This window comes from Saccostrea echinata, unplaced genomic scaffold (assembly GCF_033153115.1).
Source record: "Saccostrea echinata isolate AGI-Se365-2 ecotype Australia unplaced genomic scaffold, CSIRO_AGI_Sech_v1 ptg000054l, whole genome shotgun sequence".
NCBI lineage: Eukaryota > Metazoa > Mollusca > Bivalvia > Ostreida > Ostreidae > Saccostrea > Saccostrea echinata.
Window position 1 is genome coordinate 67,274,272 of NW_026889803.1, and position 19,686 is coordinate 67,293,957.

The window sequence follows — 19,686 nt, forward strand, 5'->3', positions numbered from 1 at the left end:
TCTACATAAAAATTAAAAACACTGATTTACATTTATTCAATATTTATTGAATTATGAGTAAATTATAGCAAAAAACAATAATTAACAGTATCGACAAAATGAAAACAAAAACCCGTATATAGAACCAGCTATATCAACGACAATCCTCATCAGTACACCTTCTACAGAACCAGCTATATCAACGACAATCTTCATCAGTACACCTTCTACAGAACCAGCTATATCAACGACAATCTCCATCAGTATACCTTCTACAGAACCAGCTATATCAACGACAATCTTCATCAGCATACCTTCTACAGAACCAGCTATATCAACAACAATCTTCATCAGTATACCTTCTACAAAACCAGCTATATCAACGACAATCTTCATCAGTATACCATCTACAGAACCAGCTATATCAACGACAATCTTCATCAGTACGCATTCTACAGAACCAGCTATACCAATGACAATCTTCATCAGTACACCTTCTACAGAACCAGCTATATCAACGACAATCTTCATCAGTACACCTTCTACAGAACCAGCTATATCAACGACAATATTCATCAGTGTATCTTCTACAAAACTAGCTATATCAACGACAATTTTCATCAGTATACCTTATACAAAACAACTCTGCTTTTTTCTGCTGTTCAACAAAACATATTTACATGAATCCTTCCAACAACGATAACAACATGAAATGGATACAAGAACGACTTTCCTCCTCTGTAAAGACGGAAATACAGAAAAGATTTATCTCTGATAAAAATTGACAAAAAAGGAATAAGAGGTTTGTGTGCGTTAAAAATGATACAAAATGAAAAAAAATATTATTCTCAGCTGATTGGCAGTGTTTTTTATCGATGACAAAAATGTTATATTTCTACATTTTGATTGATGGCAGAAATATTAAACAGTTTATATGCAAACAATTCATTTACATATGACTCTCCAAATTAAAGATGCATTTACACAGTGAATGTTTGGCAACGGAATGTTCAAAGGAATGCTTCAAATAACTTCTGAAAGCAAGCGTTAAAACACGTACATATTCAGCTTATAAGTATAGATTCAACTCTTTCACATTTGTTTTGAACGTAAAAGCACGGTATTACCACCGTCACTAATAAACTAAAAATGCGTAAATATAAAACAATTGGTCAGTTAAAAAATCATCATGAACGAGGACTTCAAAATAATCGTTTTAAAAATACATCTACATTACACAAACAACTTTTATTCACGACCAATCCCCAAAGGGAAGTCGTTGGCCCAAAACTTTTGTTAAGGTACCAAACTGCAACAGAAAGTAACGGTAACTAAATTTGAAAAGAGGTTTCTGATCACGAAGAAAAGTTGCTTTTCTACAGTTCAACACAACAGCTCGCTTTTGATGCTTTCATGACGATCGTCATCTTCACACATGATCACCGGTTTGTGGGTAGCCGGCGGATTGATAACTAAGAAGTCCGGTTGTGCTTTGGTTTGAGAAGCTTCGCATAAAGTCGGGTCTTTTGTGATCTTTGACGGAATCTTTCCGGCTGTATCGTCTGCCGACCACCACATGATTCTCGCTTTGAGCTTGCAGACGATTTATCATGTTCTGCTGAATCACTCTTTCGTGACGTCTTTTCATCATACCAACGATGAAGCATCCTAACATTGCAACAAAGACGAGAGCAGCCAGGGACAAGACTCCGAGGAGGACGATAAACAAACCTTCGTGTTCCACGTGAGTCACCAACTTAACCTCAGTACCTATTAACAAGTCATCAAGTGTGCATTTGTTTTGTTTTGAACATATTTTATTGACAATCAAAAGGATCAGAAACAAGTTCTATCAACTTACTAGTTCCTCTCCTCTAAGTGTGCACTTACTAATATTGTTATTTACATGAAGGTTATTCAGTTCAATTTTAATTTCTTAAGCTTATTTACATGAAGGTTATTCAGTTCAATTTTAATTTCTTAAGCTTTTTGTTACACAAGTCATTAGTTATTTATACAGTAGATAAATGTGAAATATTTAACAATATTGTTTTAGGATATGTTTTAGATTCTCACAAGGGTGTTTCCCCTGATATTCTGCATATCATATATAAAAAAAGAAAGTACAGTATTCAATATTTACCTTTTCTTTTGCTGACAATAGATTTTGCTTGGGCTAAAAAAACGAAATACGCTTATATTTTCAATTCTGATTAAACTTACAAACATAGTACATTCTTCAGTTAACAGGAGATGAAATTGATAATTTTCAAAAAAAAAAAAGCGAGAAAAAAAGACGCGTTTTCTTATTAAATACATTTTTTCATGTAATCAAGAATTTTGTAGAAGTTCTTCGTTTGTTTTGCCATACCTTCATTCATAACATGCTGTACTTCAATGGAAAATCCTTTTTCGTGATTCCAGGAGTCGGAGTGGAATTCCAGACTGAGGTACGGACCATTTGAGATGTAGTATTCTGAAGTCCTGACACCACATAGCTTTACTGGAGTCCTAATCACGAACAAAAACAAGCTATTTACATGTGTTTTTAAAAAGATGTCAGTCTCGAGAACAAGTTTGGCTGACTTGTTTCATACCAATTGTTAGGCCTTTGTTTTTATACTAAATTGAACTAGGGAATGTTCCGTCTACCTGATTAATTCATACGGCTCACGGTGGGTGTGACCTGTCAACAGGAGATCCTTATTCCTCCTAGGCACCTCACCCCACCTCTGATATTTCCAGGGGTCCGTGTCTTATGCCCTGTCCATAAATTTGTATTGTTTTTAGATTTTTTTCAGATCGCTCAATCTTCATCTTTTTCATTGTGACGTCATAATGGAATGAAGCAAAAACACAACGCTTCTGTGACATATTTCATATAATCAAATATGGAGATAATAACAGTAATCAAGCTCAAAAGTCCATTGAAACAATACAAATCAGGAGCAGAGCAAACACAGGCCTCTTGACACATCAGAGATGGGATCAGGTGCCACCATGAAGGAGTAAGCGTCCCCTGCCGACCGGTCACATCCGCCGTGTGCTTCTTGTCATGATCATAACAAAATAAGATGTGAACATCAAACAAAATGAATAAATTGCATTAAAATAGGAATAACTGTTTCTCATGTGTTATTTGTGACCGTTAATGCTCATTTAACGGTTGCAAACATCCGTTTTACCGGCTCTGCTTACGCGTCGTCGGTAAAACTCGACAATTAACGGTCGCAAATAACAAAGGAAAAGACAGTTATTCCCTAATTTTACATTTTCTTTGTTGTTCTTGAAAGATGTAAAAACACTAACTCTCTCTGAGACTTTCGTATCAGTAGGTAGTCGTTCTGACACTGTGCCGACTCTTGTAGATGGAAGTCCTGAATTGTCATTGTCCAGATTCCTACCGTCTGGTTGAAGATCCACATCCTGTCTTCATCTCCAGGATAATTATTCGGATAATTCTCACTTTGTATGATACTTTTTCCACTTGTTATTACCTGCTTTGTTTTGGCTGCGGGAAAAAAAAATTGTCTGTGTAAATATTCTTGAATGTTGAAATACTTATAATTTTTTCCTGTTTCTATCAACTTGTAATTTATGCATTAAAAATCAGCCTGGAAGTGTGGATGTAAATATTAAGAATAAAAATTTTGAAATTGAAAATTTAACATAAGAATAAGGAATGAATCTCCATGTGAAATATGTCATAGGTTCTTTCATGTAGAACCGATTAAGATGAAAATACATATATAATGTTTTGTTTGAAAATAGAGGACCATTTAAATTTAGAATAATAGATTATATGATGTCATTAGAGTAAAACTTGAAACTTTTGTCGCAGAATATTTTTAACAATTGAACGTGTATATTTTCATTATGAATTAGCATGTCATCATGGCATTTGGTCATTTCAGTACCACAGATATCAATACTTCTTCCTGTTATACGTTTTCTGATCACACAACAAGTAGAGTTCAAACATTGTTATATTGACAATGATAGATACAGATGGATAAAGTAATAAAAAGTCATAAAAAAGATGCTTTCTTACAAGATAAGCATAATAATAAAAGAAAAACAAAGGATTATAATTGAAGGAATACAAAGTGTTCCCAGTAATAAGGATACAATTTGAAGAATTGTAAAATATAATGCTTAGTATAAGAATATTCATATTTGTAGTATTTTGCAGTGATACCAGTTTATCTTGTGTACTTTCCTGTGCGACTTTTAGCATGACAATGATCTCTCACCTCAACGATCTCTCGTCTCTCTACTTATAGCTAGAAATGACCGACAACTTTTAAGTGATGTCTTAAGTGCACTGGTTGAGATAGTATCAGACACTTTGATGTCTTTTTTTTTCGTTGTTTCCGTTAATACTACTAATTTTCACCCTTACGTTTTGGTGACAAAATGGATTTGATAAGACGGTATCAATAGTTGCCAATTGATTTTGTATACTAATATCATATAAATACATGTACATCTTCAGTTTTGGAAATCTGACAAAAGGGTTTCATGGAAACATCAAGCTGTATCAAGTATAGGGTTGTATGTTTGGAAAAAAAATCACCCGAATTACTGAATCAGGAAGTGTCTTACTACTGAGAAGGATACAGCAAGCCTTCAATATCATTGGTTATATATGTCTCTGTTTATTTGAAAGCCCGCAATATCATTGGTTATATATGTCTCTGTTTATTTGAAAGCCTTCAATATCATTGGTTATATATGTCTCTGTTTATTTGAAAGCCTTCAATATCATTGGTTATATATGTCTCTGTTTATTTGAAAGCCTGCAATATCATTGGTTATATATGTCTCTGTTTATTTGAAAGCCCGCAATATCATTGGTTATATATGTCTCTGTTTATTTGAAAGCCCGCAATATCATTGGTTATATATGTCTCTGTTTATTTGAAAGCCCGCAATATCATTGGTTATATATGTCTCTGTTTATTTGAAAGCCCGCAATATCATTGGTTATATATGTCTCTGTTTATTTGAAAGCCTTCAATATCATTGGTTATATATGTCTCTGTTTATTTGAAAGCCCGCAATATCATTGGTTATATATGTCTCTGTTTATTTGAAAGCCAGCAATATCATTGGTTATATATGTCTCTGTTTATTTGAAAGCCCGCAATATCATTGGTTATATATGTCTCTGTTTATTTGAAAGCCCGCAATATCATTGGTTATATATGTCTCTGTTTATTTGAAAGCCAGCAATATCATTGGTTATATATGCGCCTTTTTGACATTTTCATGAAATATCTTATCTGTTTCATTTAAAGATTTTATCTTAAATTTAGTGATTAAGTTATATGAATCCCTCTTTTTTTCTAAAGAATATCATTACAGCTTGGTATTTATAAATTTTGTGTTCCTCTTTTGAGACCCACTTGGATAATAAAAGATTCCATATCAAGTGTAGATTCAAATTTGGAGTATGTACCCCTTGCCATGGGGAAGGAAATGTAAAAATAATTTATTGTTTGTTGTTTTAGGTGCCTTGGAAGATTATTTGTCCTGTATGAGACGTCACCGTATGCCTGTGAAAAGACTTCAAATTAAACATGTACTCGACAACCAGGGTCATTGAACAATGAGGATTTTAAAGTCTCAACCGACAGATCTGAAACATTCACTTCAAAGTGCCGAGCGCTTGGAAAAGTTGCTACCTATTTTGGTTTGTCGCAGTGGGGCTTAAATTCATTACATTACGATCACGGAGTGAGCGATTTCGAATGAAAAGACAATTTGTTTAGGATGAAGTTTTGACTTAATTAAAATAACATGTAAAAAGATAATGTCATGCAATGATGCAGTAAAAATTTTAGCCGAATCATAAATGTGACTCAAGACTAGAATAGAATATTGAAAACTATTTTAAAAAACAGCTATGGTGTCACTCAAATAACGCATTTGTAGGAAATAAAGTTGTTAAGACGTTCTTTTAAGTGACTAAAACGTAGACGTAGTTTTTTGAGAGATTCTTCAATATGAAATGTTATGATTGTCGAGGAGTGCTCCCCATTTTCCGGATAGATTATGTCACCAGGAGGCTCATAAGGGCAAATGTTTAAAAATAAAGATGAGATGTCACAAGTTCATATTTCTAAGATGAAATATGGAGATAACGAACAGTATTCAAGCTCATTAGTTCATTCAAACAATACAAAACAGAAGCAGAGCAAACACGGACACCTGCAACATCAGAAGTGGAATAAGCTGAAGTCTCAGAAATCCGTAGATAGACATATACATTAGCAAATAACTTCTAGATATTTTCATTGTTTCTGGAAATAATTGACTCCTAGTGACATTTTCAAAATAGTTTTTTTTCTAAGAACAAAGTGTAATAACCATTTATGAAACCCATTTATGATTTTATATGATTATTTTCCCTAAGGTTTGACAAAATTTGTTTTTTTAAATGACAGCAGAGGAAATCTTCAGACCTTAGAATGCAATATGTGCTGCAGAATTTTGTGAAGCTTGCATATAGTGATAACTTATTAAATAAATAACCAAAATCAACACCCAATACAAATTATTTCCCGTTTCCTCTCGGGCCAGGAACAAAATTAAATCTTTGCCAACTATTCAATGGAATAAAAAAAAAAATCTCTGTATGTGTTTACAAATTTGATACTTATGATCTGGACAGTTTCCTGCAAGGACAAACCAATTATTGAATATCAATACAAAGTATTAATTTAACGGCACAAGTTGTTGTAACTTTCCTTGTTGACAAGGCATGTGACAAAAACAGCTGGCGGAAGAAGAAAAAATGTCAACAAAAAAACATGTAAACAAAAACAGTTTTTGTAAGCTTACAATTAAATGACCAAGAAATCATGCATAAAAAAAGACAGAATGAAAACAATAACCTTCTCCATCGTCAACTTATGTAATGTTGTGTTGATGAAAAAATGTTTATCCAACCATTCCAGAAAAAAATAAAATCATGATCTTAAATACATGTTTCAGAAATTTGGGGGAAAATTAAATGAATAGACGACAAGAAGGACCAGAGCAACTAGTATAACTGATATGAAAAATATTTCACATTAAAAGAAGTAATAATATAGACACATACCTGCATGGGTGACTGAAAAAAGTAAAATTATACTACAGTGCAAAAGCTTTGTAATATGCCTTGTCTTCATGTTGTTTTACTCAATGTTAGCGCTGGCACTTAAAGAAGACAGATTCGTACATCGCGTCCCTCTGACTTGCCACACTAGACTGTCAACTCGAGAGAGAAATGCAGCAATTATACTGCACTTGATTTTTTCCGCAATATCATAATTGGCATGTAGACAAAATTCTCTCTATATATAACATTGGGATACATTTCCTTGTTTCAAGCTTTCCCATCCCTGGTGGAGCATAAAAATAACGTTTATCAATTCTGTTGCACTAGGGCTTAACATTTTACGTGTTAAAATTAAAAAAATAGGCCATTATTCTTGCATTGATAAGAATGTCAAGAAACTAGTCACGGTAACTTAAAAGTATGTTTTTAGGGATTCAAAATCATTTTTTTAAATTAAGAAACCATTAAATTAACAAAATACCAGCTGATTTATGATTTTCCTATCTATCTTTCATTTATTTAAAATAATAACGTCATTTTTACTTAAGGTAGTTAGAAAATAAAAAAAAAAAAAATTGTACGTCACCCTATGAATACATTTTAAGTCAGTCTGCGTATAAATGCAGTATGTTTTAACATTTCAACAACCTTGTTCAAAGTCAGAATTTCGTAAATTATATGTTCGTTACAATGACATTGTTAGCAAATATGACCTATCATTGGGTTGTATTTTGACTAACATATTCCATACCAATTGTTAAGCCTTTATTTTAATACTTAATTTTACTACGGAATATTCCGTCTCTCTGATCAGTGCATAAGGCTCACGGCGAATGTGACCGGTCAATAGGGGATGTTTACTCCTCCTGATCCCACTTCTGGACTTTCCAAGGGTACGTGTTTTATGTCCTGCTCACAGATTTATAGGGTTTGTAGGTTTTTTTTTTTTTTTTTAGATCGATCGTTATCTTTACCTGTTTCATTTTTTTCAGTCTGCTTTCGTGTCATTGTTAAACTAAGCGACGCAAACAAATCATTCGACTTGCATTTTTCAAGATTGTCGAGATTGCAAATTAGTGTTTTCCTCGTAAGATAGTCTCTTTGGGACTTGGGTAAACAACAACGAAGCCACAATAGATATTATTCTATAATTGATGTAAATATTTACGTTTTAAATTGATCATAAAATGTCAGGTGAGCATATGGCCCATGGGCCTCTTTTGTTTTACCAGTACAATAACTAGTCTAAAATTCAAAAATAAAATAAAAATTAGTCTGGAAAAAGGAACTTTTGAATAAAAGTGTTTGAGAAAAATTTGATTTTAATTTTTAAATATTTTTTTAAAAGGGAATATGATTCTTTCGGAAAAAAATCATAATTTTTAACGCTTTTGACAACTTGACATCCATTCTAAAAAAAAAAGTCACAGACAAAAAGACCTGATTTTGCAAAGTGCTAAAATTTGGTCTTTTTGTCACTTTTTTTGTTGGTTTATGATCAATATCATTCAGATACAAAAGGTCTATCAAAAGTGTGGGTTCTCGAAATTTTGTTTCTGGTATGTTTAAAAATTGAAGCTTTTAAAAAGCGCTGCATCTGAATGACGCATAAGGCAAAAAGTAAATTGGGCGACCGGAAGCAAGTGTACCCAAGTCTACTGTTGCAAGAGGTTTTAATGTTGCACAAACCACACTATCTCACCTATAAAACAGATACCAACAGCATGGTACTGCAAATGATCACCAAAAATATGGGAGACCATGTGTGACATCAGCATCACAGGATCGCTTCATTGGTTTGCGTAATCTTCATCAACGTTCCACAATGACGTCGTCTACAGCATTAGGTATCCCTGAACTGCACAGAATATCAAACAAGACCGTCTTCCAATATGTCGATTAACAGAATATGGACACAGCATCACCGCTGAGCAGTTTGGTTTAGCTTCGAGTCGAAAATTCTATCGCAAATCCTGATGGAAGAGCCAGAGTGCATAATCTTCATAATGATCTTTTTTGCATAAAACTTCACTTGGGAGATTTAAAGAGTTGGTATGGGTAGTGAAATGATGTGGACAGCGGTTTTGTTTACAAGCAGGACTGATTTGGTTCATATTCGAAGGACTTTGACGACACAACGATGCTCGAAAAGTGTTCTACCTACACATGTCTTTCTAATAATGCAGCATCCTGGAGCCGTATTCCATTCTGACAATACACAGCTTCATACAACTCGTTTAACAAGCACATCCGTGCAAGGCTGCGACATCTTTTTCTGTCTTGGCAATCTAAACCGCCAGATTTATACCCCATTGATCATGCATGGCACAAAATGGATAAGCATATCCCCAAAAGGCAACCGCATCCCCAGACTCTGTAACAGCTGACCCAAGCTTTACATTTCATGTGGGTTAGCATTCTTATATAGTTTTCAATACACTCATCTGTGTGCATTGCGATGAAGTTTTGGGCCATCATTGGTGTCTGTGGAGGGCATACAAGATTCTGATCTTAAATGACCTAGAACCGTCTACGATTGAAAGAGTCTTGAACAATTATGACATTTAAATTATAGACCTATTGCTTATCGCATTTCTTTGTTATGATAATATATTTCTACTAAGTATCTATAATATCTAAATGAGTCACTAAAATTCTGATATGCGTTTCTTTTTTTGAAGATTATATGACTACTGCCTACAATGAAAAAGGATTATTTGAAACAAGATTAAGAAAAATGTTTTTCGGCCTCCCAATGGGTTTCCAGGATAAAAATAAAAATTCCCAAATCTAATTTCACATCTATGGGACGCCACTAATCTTAAAGACAGCTAGAACGTAAAATGAAAGAAGACTTTTTCGTACCGTACTCTTTTAAAATCTTTCAAAATTTTCAAAATCCAATTGGCAACAGAGATAAGAACGAAACTTTCTTAACCTTGGTGCACATCTACAGGACACGGCCAATTAATTCAATGTAATTTCAATGCATTTAACTGGTCTTATTTATTGAATAAGCGTAGAAATTTAAAATGTAAACAATGGAACTGTGTCCAGGCCCATTTAAGATGAAATGGCTTCAGGGTAAAATGTCAAAGAGGCTCTGGAAACCGGACATTTGTAGAAAAAGGTCATTTTTCAACTCTCAATTTGCCTCCAGCATGAAAATGAAAACTCTCAATCTTTATATCACATCTATAGTACACGCCCAATTAGCGATACAGAGAAGGGACTGCTTTATATCAGTCATTGCCTTTTTCACCCTTTTGTCCTTTGTTTGAATGTAACTTTGGAATTTTGACTCGAATGTCAGCATTTTGTTCCAGTTCAATTGCTCATTCTTACCAATTTTTATTTATCTTGGTATTTATAGCTTTGAATCGATGGAAAGAAATTGAAAATTAAAGTACATTTTACCAACATTTTATTCAAATCTTTTTCCAGGAAAAGATAGAGGATAGTTCTTAGTTCGTAGAACTCAAAGCCCCTTTCCATATGTTCAGTCCTTGTATTCGATATTGAATTAGAATTCCATCCTGTTTTAACTCACATGTATTCTATCCTACTCTCACTAATAAATTCACTATTAATAATTAAATTCTATAAAAGGATTATGGTATAAAGTAGATTGTTCCCACCTAAACATATATATCCTACGTTTATGTTGTCTAAATAATATGTCCTTTCTAAGCCTATAGGTTTACACAGGGTATCCCGCAAAAGCTCAACAAAAATTAAAATGTATAAAAAAGACGTTAATGGTAATCAAACAACCAAACTTTATGATGAACGTGATGACTTTAGCTTTTCATTCGTCAAATTTCCCTATTTATGCAGCAATATACCTTCATCACCTGCATACGGGGTTTATATCTCTCAGTTGATTCCATACGCAAGAGCATGTTCTACTTATGAACAATTTCTAAAACGAGGTAAGTTATTCAAAAAACAAGTTGATGAAACAAGAATATCACCAGTCTCGTTTAAAGTCATTTTGCAAGTTCTATGGTCGATACAATGACCTTGTCAGTAAATACAATTTATCATGAAGTCAAATGCTGACCGACGTTTTTATACTAATTGTTATGCCATTCTTGTCGACGGATTTTTTCCATTATTTCCCGATCATGACAAGGAGCACACGGCGGGTGTGACCGGGGGATGCTCACTCCTCCATGGCACCTGATCCCTCCTCTGATGTTTTAGAGGCCCGTGTTTGCTTTGCTCCAAAATTTGTATTGTTTAATGGACTTTTGAGCTTGAATACTGTTCCTTATCTCTTTACAATTCACTGGGAAGGGTATTCAGGAGCTACAGATCAGAGTACTAAGATTTTACCCTATTGGAATGGGTATTGGAGCTACGGATCATACTAACTAAGGCTTTATCTTACGTAGACGGGTATTGGAGTCACAGATGAGTACTAAGACTTTACTCTACTGAAGGGTATTCTGGAGCAACGGATCAGAGAACTAAGACTTTATCCTTCTCTAATGGGTATTAAATTTACAGATCTTTACACTACAACTGAAACAATTATTAGAGCAACAGAACATCGGAATAAGATACTACCCCACTGAGACGGGTATTGAAGCCACAAATCAGAAAACTACAACTTTACTCTACTATGACGGGTATTGGAGCCATGGACCAGAGAACTACGACTTTACCAATCCTGGGACGGGTCTTCTGGAGCCACACGTCAGAGTACTAAGAATTTACCCTACTTAGACGGGTATTGGAGCCACAGGTCAGAGTACTTAGACTTTACTTTATTGGAGCCACAGATCAGAGTACTAAGAATTTATCCAACTGAGACGAATAATGCAGCCACAAATCATCGCACAAGAATTTTTTCTCTACTGAGACGGGTATATTTGAGCTACAAATTAGCATTCTAAGACGTTACCGTACTGAGACGGGTATTATGTAGCCATAGATCAGTGGATCTTTTAAGTGAAAACCTATGATAAAAACCGTTTTCACAAAAATTCTTAAGAAAGTCAAAAGTGCAATATCTGTCGTAACTTTACGAGAGCCCAAACCCTCTCTTAAGTATTTTAAAACCGATTTTATTGTAAAAATATAACCTCAAAAACCAAAATACACGTTAAATTGAACTTTTTAAAGCAAATAACAATAATACTTTATATTTTTTCACAATCTTTGTCGAAAAATTAAATGAAATACACAACAAAATGTTTACGATGCAAGTTTCACTTAAGATTTTCGTATAACCTACTTTTACGTCAGACTTGTGATTGTGACGTCAGATTCTAAACTTCTTTGCTTCACAAACGATTGCATTCGATATTTGTTGTCAATAATGTTTGTTATACTGACAGATGATGAAAACTAAGTTTTATTTTTATTTTCACCCACTTATTTAAGGATCATAAAGCATATTGAAGTCGTTGCTAGGGATGAAGTCTGTCGTAAGTAAAATCTTAAGTTCAATCTGCTAAGAATGCGTTCGTGAAAAGCACTTAAGATTTGTCGTAAGAGACTCTTGAGTTAAAATCTTATGCAAAAACTTTTTTTTTGTGAAAAGGGCTACAGAATACTAAGATTTAGCCCTACTGATACGCGTCATTTTGTTGAGTTTTATCAATACAAAATGAATCCTTGGTATTACTTCTCTCTAGTGCATGTGATTTTTAAGAAGTCAGCACAAATTTGTTACATCATCTATACGAGTCAAACAATCGGAAATAATAAAAGCCGTTGTTTTTTTAAATGAGTAAGGAACATTTACAATTAATTGTTATTAATTGATAGAAGAATTGAGATAAAATTTATATTATATAAAATAAATTGCGCAATTGAAAGTACAGGAAGAGATAAGGTATTCATAATATGATTATATAAATTAACATAGAATGGATATACTTCATTGGCTAGATGTAATTTCTGAAGTAGATGTGATTAGAATTCTCATCGTAGATGATAATCAAAGTAGTGAAAGTAAGCCTGTAGATTCTACGTTTTAATTTCCAAAATCGATAAATATGCAGTGTTTTAATCTGCATATTTTCTTTGACACGATACGTTGACACATTGTCAGAATGGATTAAATGTATCAGAAATATGTTAAAATCTCGCATTAAGCGACTGAGGGGCAAAATGAAAACCAACTATCCTTCTGTGTGCAATAATTCAGAAGTGAAAAAATTAGATATATTACACGATCGGTGTGTACTGGTCCCTGCTGACAAAGCAGGCAGGTAACAATATTGTCTTTATTTGTAAGGCTCATTATTTAAATTGCATTTAAGAGGTTGTACAAATGGTAATCCAACTTATACCCATAGCTCCCTTTCTAAGGAGGAAATTCTTCAAAATCATATGTCACTTTTGAATATTTTTAATATTCCCAACAACCAAAATGAATTTAAAATACCATATCTATATTGGATTCCGAAACTTCATAAAAATCCTTACTAACAAAGATACATAGCGGGTTCAGTTCTAGTAATTGTTCTACTCTTTCTTTACTCCTCAGTAAAATATGAAGAAAGAAGTGAAGGAGAAACTTAGGTGTACTGTGCAACAATCTATTCGAGAAGTGTTGTAAATCAGATGTGGATACTTAAAAATTCCATGGAACTTTTGGAAAATTTGAAATCACAAAATTTTACCAAAATCAACAACAAAAAACCTTACGACTTTTCAACTTTATATACATCCATTCCCCACGATAAATTACAGTCCAGTCTTTTTGACATCATTGACAGCTGCTTTTTTTTTTTAACAAAAAAGGAACTCGTAAATTTACTTATCTTGTCATTGGTCATTTGCAAAATTCTTTCGTTAAAAACATTCTGATTGTACACACAAGTACTCTTATGTTGATATTAAAAAGATGCTTGAGTTTCTGATTGACAGTATCTATGTGGTTTTTGGAGACCAGATCTTTCAACATCTATTGGAATACCCATGGGTACCAATTGCACCCCGATATTAGCAGACCTATTTTTGTATTCATATGAAGCAGAATTTTTTCAAAATCTTAAACGTGAAAAGAAGAAAACACTTGCTAAGGCCTTCAACTCGACAATTATATATATCGACGACGTATTGTCAATTAACAATGGTTATTTCCATTCTTATGTCGATACGATTTATCCCAGTGAGCTTGAAATAGGAGATACCACAGAGTCTGACACATCTGTTTCATATTTGGTTATTTTACTAGAAAAAGACGTTAATGGTAATCTAACAACAAAGTTTTATGATAAACGTGATGACTTTAACTTTTCAATCGTCAACTTTCCTTACTTATGCAGCAATATACTCTTATCACCCGCATATGGGGTGTATATCTCTCATTTGATTCGATACGCAAGAGCATGCTGTACGTATGAACAATTTCTAAAACGAGGTAGGTTATTGACAAACAAGTTGATGAAACAAGAATTTCACCAGTCTCGTTTAAAGTCATCATTTCTTAAGTTTTATGGTCGATACAATGACTATGTCAGCAAATACAATCTATCATTACTCAAATGCTGACTGACGTTGTTAGGCCATTACACACTGAATTGTCGATTAATGTTTCCGTTATTTCCCGATCATGACAAGGAGCACACGGCGGGTGTGACCGGTCGGCAGGGGATGTTCACTCCTCCATGGCACCTGATCCCACCTCTAATGTTTTAGTGGTCCGTTTTTGCTCTGCTCCTGATTTGTATTGTTTAATGGACTTTTGAGCTTGAATACATTTTGTTATTACTATGTATTTCATTGAATAAAATTTGCGTAAAATGTTTGTTATGCGTACAATAAAATTCTAAATCAATAGACTACCGACAAAAAAGTTAATGTAATAGGGTTAACATCAATCTCGTCAAAATATAACACTATGCAAATTCTGTGGTCGATATAATGACCTTAGTTTTGCAAATAAAACCTTTCGTTAGGTAGAATGTTTACTGCCTATTTATTACAAATTTTAGGCTATTATTTTCACACTGTTTTAAACTGAAAATACGGATTTAATTAATACTCTGTTTGCCTAATACAAGGACTCAGGGTGGTTGTGACTCTTGGACAGGGTATGCTTCCTCATCACTGGCACCTGATCCGAAATCTCTGGAACTCGAAATAAAAGACAGCACAGAACCTGACTCATCTGTTTCAAATTTGATGTTTTATAAAGCAAAACATTAATGGCAAACAAACAACGAAACTTTTTAAATAAATATTGATGACTTCAAGTTTTCATCTTCCCTCATTTACGTAGCAATAAAACAGTATCGCCTGCATCTGGGGTTGACGTATTTCAATTGATTCGATAGGAAGAATATGTTCTTCAAACAATTTCTAAAAGGAAGACTGGTTACTGACAAATAAAGTGATGATAAAAGGACACCGACAATCTCGTTTATAGCATACATTTAGCAAATTTTATGATCAATACAATGACTTTGTTTGTAAATAGATACAATCTATCGAAGGCTGACTGACCTCTTTCATACAAGTTGTTATGCCATGATTTTCACACTGAGTTGTCTACGAATTTTCTGTTTAACCGATCATGACAAGAAGTACACGGCGTGTGTCACAGGTCGACGACAGGGGATGCTCACTTCTCAATGGCATCTGAATCCACTTCTGTTTTCAGATGTCCGTGCTTGCTCTGTTCACAGTTTGAGCATGGTTACTGTTACATATCTTTACATTTCTTGATAAAGTAAAATTTTAAGCACATTTCTTCGAATAAGTTCTATTTAGAGAAGAAGATAGCAAAATTAGAAAGAAAAAAAAACATTGTCTTTTTCGGTTGGATGTAACATGAATAATGTGTATTTCTTTAAATAAGATAAACTTAGGAAGAAGGATGCAAATAGTTCCATGTTTGGACAATGGGTAATTATAGTATATAGAAAACAAACTTTTCTATCCCAGCTGTTCATTTTGTATTCGTGTTAAAGTGTCCTCTAAATGTAATGAAAAAAATTGTCAACAGGAAGATGGATCTAAACATTAACACCCAGTGGAAAATAATATGGAAGATCGCAAGCAGCTGATCATTTGTCAAAAATGAAAAAAAAAAGGTTCAAAGCTATAATTTATGAGCTCTACTGGATGGTGATATTGCAAATACTTCTATTATTTCAATTTCGTTGAATTGAAATAAATTAAAGGTGAAGATAACAAACAGTGATCGATCTAAAAAAAAAAGAACAACAACCTACCAACAATACAAATCTGTGTACAGGACATTAAACACTAACCCCCGGAAATTTCTAGAGATGGAATCAGGTGCCTAGGAGGAGTAAGCATCCCCTGTTTTTATACTACATATGCTTTCTGTTCAAGAATTAGATATGCAAATAACGAACAGTAATCAAGCTTAACGTTATACTTTGTACTACTCATGAATGAATAAGTACGTAAGAACTATTAAAATGAACAAAAATTTGCATCAGCTCTGGTCAAACTTGTAAACAGCTTAGAGTCGGACACTCTCTTCTCTCCTGTTTCCTTCCTGGTCTGACCTTGTGACTGCAATATCGATATATCTGGGTCACCAAGGAAATATCTAATCCCTGTAGTTTTGAATTTCCTGGTATTTGAGCTCAATATTGTGAGAGCCCTTATTTTTAATTTCCTCTGATCAATGGTCAATAGATTTTAAAAGCTACAAAAATTTAAAGAGGCATTCAGTGCAAAATGTTTGAATAGTAGACGAACTACATTATTCCCATACCTTTTCCAAGAACAAATGTATTGCTTATCTATTCTAGTAAAATATAAGGTTATTTTGATGTTTTGTTAAAAAAAAAAAACAACTCCCAACCTATTCAATATGCAAGAATATGAAGAGCATTCTCCGAGCACGACTAATTTTAAAACCCAGGCAGACTACTGAAAAATGAATTGATGTTACAGGATTTTCAACAATTTTTTTTATAAATCTAGTTCGAAGTCAGCATTTCGAAAAATTCAATGGTCGTTATAATTAGCTTGTTTGTAAATACAATATATTATTTGGTGGTATTATGTCTGACACGTTTCATACAAATTAAGGTGATTGCTTTTATACGAAATATAAATACAGAGTACTCCGTCTACCTGATCAACACAAAGGGCTCACGGCGGAGGCGATCGGTCAACAGGGGATGCTTACTACTTCTAGGCACCTGATCCCACTTCTGAAGTTTTAAGGAGACCGCGTTTTATGCCATTTTCATTGAATAATTAAAAAGATTTTTGAGATCGATCGCTGTTCTTTATCTTTATCTTTTTAATCTATAATCATTCATTTAAAATGCACCTCATTACCGGAATGAAATATGGAGATAACGAACAGTATTCAAGCTCAAAAGTCCATTCAAACAATACAGATCAGGAGCAGAGCAAACAAGGACCTTCAAAAACCTCAGACGGATCAAGAACCATGGAGGAGTGAGCATCCCCTGCTGACCGGTCACACGCGCCGTGTGATCCTTGTCATAATCGGGAATTAACGTAAAATTCCGTCGACAATTCAGTGTGTAAATAATGGTCTACGGTAACAATTATTATGCAAAAACGTCAGTCAGCATATGACTTAATGATAGATTGTATTAGCTGACAAGGTCATTATATCGACCATAAAACTAACGAAATGATGGCTTGAAAGGAGACTGTTGATATTTTTGTTTCATCAACTTGTTTGTCAATAACTTACCTCGTTTTAGAAATTGCTCATACGTAGAGCATGCTCTTGCGTATCGAATGAACTTAGAGATTAAATATATGGAGATAACGAACAGTATTCAAGCTCAACAGTCCATTCAAACAATACAGATCAGGAGTAGAGCAAACATGGCCCTTAAAACATCAGAGTTGGGATCAAGAGCCATGGAGGAGTGAGCATCCCCTGCCGACCGGTCACACACGCCGTGTGCTCCTTGTCATGATCGAGAAATAACGGAAAAATCCGTCGACAATTCAGTGTGTAAATAATGGTCTAACAATTGATATGAAAAAAGTCAGTCAGCATTTGACTTTATGATAGATTGTATTTGCCGACAAGGTCATTGTATCGACCCCATATGCAGGTGATGAGGGTATATTGCTGCATAAGTAAGGGAAGTTGACGATTGAAAAGTTTAAGTCTTTACGTTTATCGTAAAGCTTTGTCGTTAAATTACATTTAACGTCTTTTTCTAGTAAAATATCCAAGATATAAAGTGTGATAAACGGACAAACAGACGTCGTATAAAGTGATTCTTAAGTATCGCTCTGCTTGACGCGACACTAAAATTGGATTTTTTTAAAATAGAAAGCTCTTTGTTCTGGATGAGGAATGACGAGAACGCTAATTGTATGATTGTCAATTGTATTTAAAAGACAAGCTAGACTAAAACAGTTGGTTTTGATTTTAAAGTAGATTTACCATGACCTTTCATGGAAAAGCTATTTACACTTTTATTTGATTTAAATGAAAAAAAAAAGGATTTGTCCGTTTGCTTCAGATTTAGACAAGATTAATTCTGTCTGTTAGTATTTCTTTCCCTCTCATTTTTAGCACTTTTTTTTTTAAAACTAAACTTCTTAAAGTATTAACACAGATCGTTTCCTGTCCTTTCGTACCACCGGGTGAAGCCAGTCTCAATTTATTTCAGTGCGAGTCAAAATTAGTACACGCTACATTTGTATTTATTTTGCGAAAATGACATGATCGAGTTTAAATGATATTTTTGTACAAGACTGTTTTCTTATAGAGCGGTTATCCTTAAAGCAAGGCTGGAAAAATTGCCTCATTCTTCATTTACAACTTTCATTAATTCTTGTCTGTCTTCCTTGTGTTTCTCACAAAATAATAAAAAAAGCATTTCATCACCAACAGCTTTTGAACTACAGTGTTGACAAATTCGTAGATGGGAGGGAAATTTCTTATATCTACCTATTTCAATGATTAGTCGATGACAGGAAATTCTAAATCTAGTAAAACCTTTTCGATAATCAACATTAAAAATCAAAGACAAATGAAGTGAATGTTTAGATTTAGCATATGCCATGAGTTTAAAACTTTGTTCTGTTTCCTTTCTTACACTCCAGGATTTTAAAATGCTGACTTAAGAAGAGTATGAATATGATTTTTGAAAGCTTTAGCTGAAAGGTTTTTTTTTTTGCATTTACCATTCTTAGATTTACAATATATTTATAAAAAATAGTTTTTAAAATAAGCATGTGATCTGATGTTCTTGCAGATTTAGTAATTTTCAAGTTGAGAATCATCAATAATATTGCTTGAAGTCCAAAAAGTTCTCCAGTCGTTTATTCATGATACTGATTAAGACTTTACCAATTACACTTGCCACTGTAATTTTTCGATAATTATTAGGATCTTATGCTGAACCTGATTTACGTATATAGTAGTTATATAACTTGATGCCCATGATGCTAGATAGATACTGTTAGAGAAACACAAGTTAAATAGTTTATGTAAATCTGGAAGTAGTTCATGTTGACCTGATTTAAGCATATTATTAGATATTTTATCTAAGCTTGGGGATTTGTTCCACTTTAAATTTGACAATGCCTGAGAGATTTCAGCTTCAGAGATTTTGAGATCTAGCTCATCAAAACATGCATATTCTTTTTCT

At 33.7% G+C, this 19,686-nt stretch overlaps 1 protein-coding gene across 2 annotated transcripts; it reads right to left on the minus strand.

The window, feature by feature from the left end:
- Positions 1-25: 25 nt before the first annotated feature.
- On the minus strand, positions 26-7,235 carry LOC133205988 (uncharacterized). 2 transcript variants are annotated; one of them, XR_009723687.1, is made up of 6 exons: positions 7,088-7,235; positions 3,289-3,490; positions 2,351-2,490; positions 2,123-2,155; positions 624-1,749; positions 26-504 (listed from the first exon to the last, which is right to left on the minus strand). XR_009723687.1 is itself a non-coding variant. In XM_061341892.1 (5 exons), the coding sequence occupies exons 1-5, from the start codon at positions 7,155-7,157 to the stop codon at positions 1,409-1,411; spliced, it is 786 nt and encodes a 261-aa protein (XP_061197876.1). In that variant the 5' UTR covers positions 7,158-7,235; the 3' UTR covers positions 26-1,408. The 2 variants fall into 2 exon arrangements, 1 of the variants encoding a protein (XP_061197876.1); XM_061341892.1 differs by having other exon boundaries at positions 26-1,749.
- Positions 7,236-19,686: the final 12,451 nt, after the last annotated feature.

What these genes read in the sequence shown, in the direction of transcription:
- LOC133205988 (XM_061341892.1), bottom strand. Translation starts at nt 7,157, where the DNA reads ATGAAGACAAGGCATATTACAAAGCTTTTGCACTGTAGTATAATTTTA. An exon ending in TTTTTCAGTCACCCATGCAG is followed by an intron (nt 3,491 to 7,087) that starts GTATGTGTCTAT and finishes TTTTTCCCGCAG; the next exon opens with CCAAAACAAAGCAGGTAATA. An exon ending in ACAGCATGTTATGAATGAAG is followed by an intron (nt 2,156 to 2,350) that starts GTATGGCAAAAC and finishes TCGTTTTTTTAG; the next exon opens with CCCAAGCAAAATCTATTGTC.